This window comes from Stenella coeruleoalba (genome assembly GCF_951394435.1).
Source record: "Stenella coeruleoalba genome assembly, chromosome: 11".
NCBI classification, from domain to species: domain Eukaryota; kingdom Metazoa; phylum Chordata; class Mammalia; order Artiodactyla; family Delphinidae; genus Stenella; species Stenella coeruleoalba.
The window spans coordinates 66,062,670-66,073,824 of NC_137157.1; the positions used below are offsets into that span (position 1 = coordinate 66,062,670).

Genomic DNA, 11,155 nt, shown 5'->3' on the forward strand with positions numbered 1-11,155 from the left:
AGTAGCACTAAAAAATTGGTATTACTCAGGTGTCAGTAGCTATGCATTTATTTATAATTTGATTCACAAGTATATTTTGTTTCACTCTGTTATAGATGTCTATTTTATGCTAAAATAAGCTTAAGCCAAACTATTATCATTTTTTGAAACATACACTTTTTACTTTTTAAAAAACATGTATTATTAGGTACTTCTTGCAAAGGATATGCATTAGCACATACTCAAGAAGGAGAAGAGAAGAAGCAAACTTCTGGTACCTCAAACACCAGAGGATCAAGACGAAAACCAGCAGCAACACCTCCTACAAGGAGATCTACACGTAACACGAGAGCTGAACCAGTCAGTCAGTCTCAGAGGTCCCCAGTATCAAATAATTCTGGGTGTGATGCCCCAGATAGTAATAATCCATCTGTAAGTGTTTCCTCTTCAGGTGAGTCAGAAAAGCAAACAAGGCAGGCTCCAAAACGGAAGTCTGTAAGAAGAGGAAGAAAACTACCTTTACTGAAGAAGAAACTTCGGAGCTCTGTACCTCCCCCTGAAAAATCATCTTCCAGTGATTCAGTAGATGAAGAAATAGTAGAATCTGACATACCACCTGTGTTAGAGAAAGAACATCAATCAGATGTAGAAAGTAGTAACACTGTGCAGATAAATGTAGAAAATGAGTCTGCTAATGGCTTGAGAAGTTGCGGTGAGCCAGTAGAAGAAAGTGAGGAACATGGTGAGACCCATGATACAGAGGAAAGAGTAGAATCTGTATATTCTGAATCTGGTACCCAAGATCCTCCTGTGCTAGTTGGAGAGGAGGAGGAAATTCAAAAAGTTGAGAATACAGGTATAGAGGCTAATATGTTATGTCTGGAAAGTGAGATTTCTAAGAATACTTCTGAAAAAGGAGGTGACCCATTGGAAAATCAAGACCAAATAGCTTTACCTTCAGAATCAGAAGTAAAAGCTGATGGATGTACAGATCATCTTCCAAATGATTTTCTTACATGTTCAGGATCTGAAATCGAAGTACACCAACCTATATCAAGCCTAGGTGAGATCCCTGAGAATGCAGAGTCAGCGGTTAATGAAGACAACTTTATGGGGAGTCCTATAGTAAAAATTATTGATCATAAAGATTCTACAGTAAAAACAGAACATCTTATTGACAGCCCCAAATTAGAATCTTCTGAGGGTGGAATTATACAAACAGTGGACAAAAAATCTATTGAGAGCTCAGAGGTTCATTTGCTTGGGCATGTTGAAAATGAAGATATAGAAATAATTGCAACATGTGATACTTCAGGGAATGAAAATTTCAATAGTATTCAAGACTCTGAAAACAATTTATTAAAAAAAAATCTTAACACCAAATTGGACAAATCTTTCGAAGAAAAGACTGAATCTCTGGTTGAACATCCCAGATCTACAGAATTGCCTAAAACACATGTTGCACTGATTCAGAAGCATTTTAGTGAGGACAATAATGAAATGATACCTATGGAATGTGATTCATTTTGCAGTGACCAGAATGAATCTGAACTCGAACCGTCTGTAAGTGCTGATGCTAAACAATTGAATGAAAATTCTGTGGAGCACAGTTCCCAAAAGAATATGTCATCTTCTGGTCCTTCAAATGAAAAGGTTGAAACTGTGTCTCAGCCATCTGAAATCCCAATAGATACGATAGATAAAGCCAAGAAGCCTCGTACTCGAAGATCTAGATTTCATTCTCCATCTACAACTTGGTCTCCCAACAAAGACACTGCACGAGAAAAGAAGCGGTCTCAGTCTCCATCTCCCAAAAGAGAAACTGGAAAAGAAAGCAGGAAGTCTCGATCACCATCTCCCAAGAAAGAATCTGCAAGAGGACGGAGAAAGTCTCGTTCTCAGTCCCCAAAAAAGGACCCACGAGAAAGGAGGAAATCTCAGTCTCGATCTCCAAAAAGAGATAGCACTAGGGAAGGCAAAAGATCTGAATCACTCTCCCCAAAAAGAGACACTTCTAGAGAGAACAGAAGATCTCAGTCAAGACTGAAAGATTCCTCCCCAAGAGAAAAATCCAGGTCCCGGAGCAGAGAAAGAGAAAGTGATAGAGATGGGCCAAAGAGAGATCGAGATAGAGAAAGGAGAACCAGAAGGTGGTCTCGGTCCAGATCTCGTTCTAGGTCACCATCAAGATCTAGAACAAAAAGTAAGAGTTCATCATTTGGTAGAAATGACAGAGTCAGTTATTCTCCTCGATGGAAGGAAAGATGGGCAAACGATGGTTGGAGATGTCCACGAGGAAATGATCGATACAGAAAGAATGACTCAGAGAAACAGAATGAAAATACAAGAAAAGAAAAAAATGACATCAGTCCAGATGCTGATGATTCAGATTCTGCTGACAAACATAGAAATGACTGTCCCAGTTGGGTAACAGAAAAAATAAATTCTGGGCCTGATCCGAGGACCAGAAATCCAGAAAAGTTAAAAGATTCTCATTGGGAAGAAAATAGAAATGAAAATGCAGGGAATTCTTGGAATAAAAACTTTGGTTCAGGTTGGATGTCGAACCGTGGTAGAGGTAACCGTGGCAGAGGCGCTTACAGAGGTGGTTTTGCCTACACAGATCAAAATGAAAACAGGTGGCAAAACCGAAAACCCCTCTCAGGGAATTCAAATAGTTCAGGGAATGAGACTTTCAAGTTTGTGGAACAGCAGCCCTATAAACGGAAAAGTGAGCAAGAGTTCTCATTTGATACACCGGCAGATAGGTCGGGGTGGACATCTGCATCTAGCTGGGCTGTGAGAAAGACTCTGCCAGCAGATGTACAAAACTACTATTCACGACGAGGGAGGAATTCTGCAGGTCCACAGTCTGCATGGATGAGGCAAGAGGAGGAAACAACTGAACAGGGTAACGTGTTTATTTACCAACACTTTTATGTGAAGAAAGAGATTATAAATTTAATACCTTATTTATATGAGTTGAAATAATCCCTATTTATAGTTTTATGTTAAAGTGAATCCCAGTTATTTACAAGTCACTTTGTATTGTATAATAGATATACACTTCAATATTTATTTTCTTTTTCCACCCCATGCCTGCCCCAGACCTTGCCAAAGACATAAATATTTTAAGTATAATTTGCTACAGTAGAAGAATTTGAGATAGTCCTATGCAGGATTTAAATTCTGTTTCATTTATATCAGATGTGTGCACTTGAAATTTTTTTTTTAACGTTTTATTTGAATTCTATTTATTTATTTATTTATTTATTTATTTATTTATTTATGGCTCTGTTGGGTCTTCGTTTCTGTGCGAGGGCTTTCTCTAGTTGCAGCGAGCAGGGGCCACCCTTCATCGTGGTGCACGGGCCTGTCACTGTCGTGGCCTCTCTTGTTGTGGAGCACAGGCTCCAGATGCGCAGGCTCAGTAGTTGCGGCTCACGGGCCTAATTGCTCCACGGCATGTGGGATCTTCCCAGACCAGGCCTCGAACCTGTGTTCCCTGCATTGGCAGGCAGATTCTCAACCACTGTGCCACCAGGGAAGCCCTGCACTTGAAATTTTTTTTATCGTTTCCCTATAAATAAGTCACTCTGCTAAAGAAAGATTTATCTTTCCTTGACTTTTCTTGGGAACATTGCAAGAAAAACTGTTGCAGATTTTTAAAAAGTGATTAACCTTCTAATTTAGTAATCTTAAATTTTATGTGATTATTTCTTTAACTAAGAAGTTTCTTGAGCTACTGATTCTTTGTGAGTGTTGACCGATGTTATTGTGTGAAGTTATGCTTTAAAATAATTTTAGTTGAATGTTTCCTTTCAGTTAGAAAATCAGCTCACGTTATTTAGGAATGACAGGATTAAACTGAATAATTGGGTATTGGTTTAGGCGTTCTGTTAATTGCTATTTTATTGTAACCAGTGGTTCTTTGTTTCTCTGGCTAAAGAAATTTGTAACATGAATTTTTTTCATAAGCCTTTTCTCTTTTGATAGATTCTAACCTAAAAGACCAAACAAACCAACAAGGTGATGGTTCTCAGCTACCTATAAATATGATGCAACCACAAATGAATGTAATGCAGCAACAGATGAATGCACAACACCAGCCTATGAATATCTTCCCATATCCAGTGGGTGTTCATGCTCCTTTGATGAATCTCCAGCGCAATCCGTTTAACATTCATCCTCAGCTGCCCTTGCATCTGCACACAGGAGTACCTCTCATGCAGGTAGCTGCTCCCACCAGTGTATCTCAGGGACCACCACCACCACCACCCCCTCCCCCTCCATCCCAGCAAGTCAGCTACATTGCTTCACAGCCAGATGGAAAGCAATTGCAGGTATGTTTTCAGCAACTCAAGTTTAATCAACATAGCCATTGTAAACATTTAGCTGTTAGGGACAGATGTTCAAGAAAGGGCTTCCTGGCTGGATATCCATACACAGTGACTTATTCGGTTAGGTTTATGGTAAACCTTCATAACCCCCTTTTCACTGTCCTTCCCCAAACCTCCCACTCCCAAATGAGAAAATGAACTGAATGCATAGTATCAAATCTGAGCTACATACAGGCTGTTGCTGATACCCAAACAGGTTTCTTGGTCAGGTTAAAAAGACCAAATTATGCGCCAAACTAGAATCAAGTGGTGGACACTTTCCCTGATTTATTGGACTTTCAGGGGGTGGGAACTTGTTGTGATTGGGTACTGTGATAAACCTTGTACTGTTTTGTTCAAACACCAGATAAAGCTGTTCATCGTCCATTACCCTCTGTGTTTCATTTTCATGAATTTACCATGTGAAAAAAGTGCCTCTGAGGCACTTCTTAAATATAGAAAAATTTCAATAATAATCTATAAACATTGTGTTGATTATAGTTTCATGTCTACATCTCAGAAATTCTAGAATCCTGACAGCAAGAGTTGGAAGAGCAGGGGAGTGGGAATTTGGGATCTTGTATCTTTTTCTACTGTCAACTTACTGCAAGTCATTTGACTTCACTGTCTCACTTTCCTCCATCTTTGAAGGGGGGGCATCTACTCTCAAGAGCCTTGTAGGAAAGATACTGTTATTAATGCTGCTCTGCTTCTTGTTGGTTTTAGTGTTGCTGTCAGAACATTACAATACATATATATTTTTTAAAAGTCATCATGAAATATTTAAATGGGGCTCTGTTGAAGAATGTTACTCATTTTTCTTCAGAGTCCTTTAGATATAAATGACCTGAAATATGCATTTCCCTTAAGTACTTAGGTATTGGATTGCTTTGATTTTTTTTTTTTTGATGTTATTTCTAATAGGTGACTAAAAGACTTCTATTGAGTACAAGTAATTCATTAACTGATGATAACTCTTTAAAACAGGGTATTCCTAGTGCTTCTCATGTAAGTAATAACATGAGTACACCAGTCTTGCCTGCTCCGACAGCAGCCCCAGGAAATGTGGGAACAGTTCAGGGACCAAGTTCTGGTAATACTTCGTCATCAAGTCACAGCAGAGCTTCTAATGCTGCTGTAAAATTGGCAGAAAGCAAAGTAAGTGTTACAGTGGAAGCCAGCGCAGATAGCTCGAAGACAGACAAGGCAAGTTCAAAGTTGAGAGCAACTTACATGATTCTGTATATGATAAAGATGAAAAAATAACAGCTTTCTATTGTATAAGTGGTGAAGGGAATTTATTGTTGATAGTCTTAAATTCCAATATTATTTAAAGGGTTCTGTCTGAATATGTTGGTGCCAATTGAATTACTGGTAGTATTTCATATTTATTTTTAGAAATGTTTGGTATGTGTTAGTAAATAACTATTTTGTATTTATAACACTAATATTTGAATAGTCCTTGCAATAATGTAAATGTAAATGTAAATGTTTCAATTTTATATTTTTAAAGAATTTTTTTTGAAAGTACGTGATTGGGCAAATAATAATTATACATTTTCCTCTTATCAGAAATTGCAAATTCAAGAAAAAGCAGCACAGGAGGTAAAATTGGCCATTAAGCCATTTTATCAAAATAAAGATATCACCAAGGAAGAATATAAAGAGATTGTGCGGAAAGCGGTAGATAAAGTAAGTTATAGCTTTAGTGGAGTTATGTACATATTGTTTTGAACATGCCTGTTTTAATAAAGGAATGCTTAATTAAATTAATTAAAATAGTAAGAGGTAGCTTCTACCATTCTTGTCTGTTTTTTTACCTTTTGAGATAACGAAACGTGTACCCAACAGGAGATAATGAAACATTAAAAAATGTCTGGTTATCTCTTTGGCATATTTGTTTTTCATAAAGCTATTTTCCTTTAATCTGTTTAAGTATGAGAAAAATATTCCCCCTTCTTTTTTTTTATAGGTTTGTCATAGTAAGAGTGGAGAAGTAAATTCTACTAAAGTGGCAAATCTGGTTAAAGCCTATGTAGACAAATACAAATATTCACGGAAGGGAAGCCAAAAGAAAACTCTGGAAGAACCTGTGTCTGCTGATAAAAACATAGGCTGAAGTGGGGAGCACTATAAAGGACACTATCAAGATACCTGCAAAGTGCAATTTCAACATGTACCTTTAATGGAAAATCATACGTAACTGTGATTGAAATTTGGTTTTGATAAAATTATTTTTTTTAATGTAGGATATAATGTTTTGCTCTAAATAAATATAGTTCTGCACCGCAACTTCTATATCTTTTCCTCCCTTCCACCCCCCCCCCCAAAAAAAAAACAAATTCAAGGGAAAGTAAAGGGGTTAAAGGAATGTGCATTTTTACAAGGACTGTGTTATATTGTGGATACTGGAAGAAGATGTACAGCTCTTTGATTTGAACAGTGGAGTGCATAAATGAACTTCTGAGTGCACTGGTTTTGGAAGAGATATATATAGTACATTTATTCTGTCAGGCTAAAAATAAAGTATGATCTTTATGATTTTTCTCTCTAATTATACAAAGATAAATAATGTATTACCATGAAAAATATTTCTAATAACAGAACATACCAATTGCAGGGTTCCTACTGTGTATTTTTAAAGCACACATCTGAGTAAATTGCTTAGATAGAAAACAAATTATCACACGAGTAAAATTCAGTGTTCAAAACTTTAGAACACTGTTCACCTGTTGTATCACCAAATAAAGGTTATGCTGCTTGGTTTTCTTTTGTGCCTTTTTTTCCCCCAGTTGAGATGAAGCAATTTGATTTGCTAGATTTACAACTTCGGCAGTCTAAGCTCTGTTGAATTTAGAAGACCTGTTTGGAGAAAGTGTTGACTTTGTAAAAATTATGTTCTTCCATAACATCTTCTACTTATCAGAGATGGTATATTGATTGTGCCAATTGGAGAATTGCTTTTAAGTAGTGACCCTCCCTTCCCTGTGGCTACGGTAGAATCATGACATTTGCTTCAGTGGCTTTCAGATTGTTGCTCATCTGACTAATCACTAATGAAATTCTTCTCGCATTTTAGAAATCTCCAAAGGCTTTACAGTGAATAAAGTGTTAATTTGGTGACCATTTGGTGGCCATTAACCATGTTGCAAAATTCTAGATATTAAAACCGGTGTTTTGGAAAAAGGAGAGGAATTAAATAATGGAGTCTTGGTTAGGCTTTCAGGGACTAGAGATTGGTTTTTTTTTTAGTACTATTTTTATTAAAGGTAAGTTTAAAATGTTCTAGCCTTATCATTTTATTTGGCATCTTGGAAGAAAAAATGGATTATTTCCATGATAAACTGTTTCATTCCAGTAACAGTTTTCAATAGATACCAAATGATTGGAAGGCACTTCAGATAAGATCTTGTGGCACAAAGATGGATCTGTGCCTCAGTGAGACAGACTGACCCTTGTTCTAGCTAAATAGTGAAAGCAATACTCTTTAGGACTGTGCTTTTCTGAAGTAAAGATTATCTGTTTCTCAATTTTATGTGTATAATACTTTCCTGGTGCTAGCTTTGATAGGCGAATTTTGAAATATTGGCCCCAGTAATGATTGTGCTAGTTCATAATCTTTATTAGATTATGAGTATAATCCCAAAAGTGGTAGAAATATTTCCAAGCAGTTTCTGATCTTTATTCTGCATTTCTGGGCATTTGTAATATGGTATTCTACTGATTTATATATATTTTTAATTAAAGTTTGTGTTTAGGTTATGATGGGGAAAGAGTTTTGGAAGTATATTTCTTCTAATAAAATATTAAGACAGTGTTTTAAATATCAGTGCACACCTCATCCGCTTCAGTTTTGAACTCTAGAAACAATTGTGTGAATTTTTAATCTATTTTGGGTTAAAGCTGGTTCACATTTAGAAAATTTTGTAGCAAATTGCCTAAATTGATTAATCACACAACATATTTTTCCGACATTTTCTTTCAGTGACATTTGGGAGTTGGATGACAGTTTAAAATTTGCTTTATACCGTTTAGCTTGTGCAAACATGTTTAAAAGTTTTGAAGAAAAATAGGTGGTGTGGTCAAGAGTTAAAAGTCTCGCATCTTTGGTAGCAGTGCTAAGAATTAATTCCACCTTTCTCGAATAACAACAGTGTACTACTCTGTATCTGGTTGGGGTACTGGTTGGCCTGCAATTGAAATAGCTAATGAAGAATATTACTGGACTAGAATCAACTTTGAAATATTTAAGAATGTATTAGAAAGTGCATGCTTTATGTTAAAAAAATACATTGCTTTTTAACATTTCCCATTCTTGCTTTTATCAGAAATTTACATTAATTTTGCATGTGCACAAACTTAAAAACATTTTGTGGGGTTACAGATTCCTCTTGTTATTTATGAAGATTCAGTATTAACTTTTGAAACCTTGGTCTCTTTAACTTCCTAGTCACATTGACTGATGTTTTAGGCTATAGTGACGCCTAGAATTTTGAGACTAAAATTAGTTATTTTAACATTCCAAAATTTTTGATTTTTCTCCTCTGGTAATTATATTTTTTCCATCATTTTCCTTTAAATGGCCACAGTGTGTACTGCTTGAACGTTCCATCCAAAAGATGTAGCTTCACGAGCACAGTGCTTGCTCCATGGTCCGTGAGACGTTGTTTGTAGTATGAGGATGGAGTGCTGTCTACTGAAACAATACTCTTATTAAACAGATATGTAGTATGTAATATTTTCTAATAAATTCTTTTGATAAACAAAGTAGTGTCTTTAACATTTTATTATTAAGATTCCTGGGAAATGGTGACTTTCACCACATAAGCTCTTTCCAAACGTGTTGCAGTATTTCTTGGATTTGTACCAAAGTAGTTAGGCTTAGCATCGCAGTTAACGTAAATGTCCAAGTTGTAAAGCAAGGGGAGTTAGCTGTAAGCATGTATTTTAGTAGCATTTTTTCCTAACTACATATCATTGTAGGAAATTAGAAAAGCTTATTTAGTAAATTAAAAAATCTGTAAAAGAAGGAAGAAACCTAAAAACAAAAGGAGAAAAATAGCCTGTAATCCTACCACTTAAAGGTAACAACTGTTAACACTGATCAAACTGCACGTAACTGTGTTGTAACATCTTTTTCACTTAATGTATTGAGAAGTTTCCATTTTAATAAAAATTCTGCAGCATGACTTTTAATAGCTATAATAGTATTCTGTTACACGGATATACCATTACTTAAAACAGTCCTCCACTATTGGATATTAAGCTATTTTTACTAATATAAATAATAAAATTAGCAAAATATAAATTGTACTAATTAAATGACTGATGTAAACGTCTTTATACATAAATTGTACCCGTTTCAGATTATTTTCTGGGAATTGATTCCTGTAAGTAGAATATCTTGATCAGTTTTTATTTCCCCCTAAAATTTAAGATGTAATTATTTACATACACTTGAAGTGTAATTTTTTAAATTGAGTTTAAAACTGAATATATTTAGTTTAAAACTCCATTGTTTTCCTAAGCTGATTTGTCTCTACAAAGAGAACCATCAGAAAGTTATTTTTCCCAAACGCTTCAATGCATTTATAAGATGCTTTTTAAGGCTCCCGGAAAATAGTTTTCACAGATCTTTTTCCCCAGCACATGAATTATATCCTGTAAACTTGTGCATTTCTAGTTCCCTTAATAACTTGAAGGTATAGTCATGTCCATGTTCTATTTTATAGGGGCTATATCCATCTGTTGATGGACATTTTAAGTTATGTACAAGTTTTGGTTACTAGAAACAATGTTTTAACACCCTGTGTGACTTACCTCTGCCAATCTTTTTGTATACAAGGTTACATTGAATTTCAGGATATACACATTTTTCATTTGGATAGATGTTTCCAAGTTGCTCTCTGAAAAGTGTCCTAATTTATAGTCCCTCCACAGTGTCTGAGCTTATAGTTTACTCTTAGTTCCAACTTCGATATTGTGACAGCATTTAAGATTGCTCGTTTTTAGGGTCTTAATGAACATTCATTTTATCACACAGTGCACACCTACTGTGTGTCAGGAATTCTTGGATTCTTCACATATTACCGGGTTTAATCATACCACAGTTTTCTAAAAGAATGGTACAATAATAGCATATGAAGCTTGTACTATGTGATAGGCATTCTGTCAGACATATTTACCTTATCTATAAAACTAATTCTAGTAATACCTTTGTTCTACTGATGAGAAAATTGAGATGCATAAAGCTTTAACTGAGTTACCTAGTTACACAGCTACTTAGTGATAGAGCCAGGATTCAGACCTAGGATCGGTAGACGCCAAAGTCTGCTTGACTTGGGGTGTTGAGCTCACAGATGTAAACCAACATACCACATGTGGGAGTAATGGCCGAAATAAAAAAGTATAGTGGGAGCACAGAACTGACTTTGCTTGGGGGAATAAGGTGCGAAGAAGGGTGATAAAACCAAAAAACCTTTAAAGGGAGTGACTGCTTTCAAAATCAGGATAGTGGTCACTGATATGGGGGACGGAGGAGGCTGTGACTGAGAGGGGGCAAAGGCCTGGGAAGGAGGGGGACTACCAAGGTCTACTTCTTGACCTGGTCAGTTGTTATATAATAAACTACTCTTTATGCACTTTGTTATATGTGGTGGTATATTTCACAGTAAAAAAATTTGTAAAAAAAATCCAGAGGCCAGCAATTAACTCAAAGCCATTGTTTAGATTTTTGGTAGACAAATCTACCATTCTTCATCCCTTCCCTTCTTTCAATCTAGTCTCAGTGGGAAAAA

The 11,155-nt window shown here is 35.9% G+C and overlaps 1 protein-coding gene across 8 annotated transcripts in view; it reads left to right on the forward strand.

The window, feature by feature from the left end:
• SCAF11 (SR-related CTD associated factor 11) overlaps window positions 1-9,125 on the forward strand; it is a 73,373-nt gene extending 64,248 nt beyond the window's left edge. For 4 of the 8 annotated variants that reach the window (XM_079938578.1, XM_079938577.1, XM_079938579.1 and 1 more), the window contains 5 exons: window positions 188-2,890; window positions 3,976-4,322; window positions 5,346-5,564; window positions 5,931-6,050; window positions 6,331-9,125. In XM_079938578.1, coding sequence (XP_079794704.1) covers window positions 188-2,890; window positions 3,976-4,322; window positions 5,346-5,564; window positions 5,931-6,050; window positions 6,331-6,477 — 3,536 coding nt within the window. In that variant the 3' untranslated portion in view covers window positions 6,478-9,125. The remainder of the gene's footprint in view (window positions 1-187; window positions 2,891-3,975; window positions 4,323-5,345; window positions 5,565-5,930; window positions 6,051-6,330) is intronic. The other 4 variants (XM_079938580.1, XM_079938581.1, XM_079938582.1 and 1 more) reach the window with 4 other exon arrangements.
• The last annotated feature ends 2,030 nt before the right edge of the window (window positions 9,126-11,155 follow it).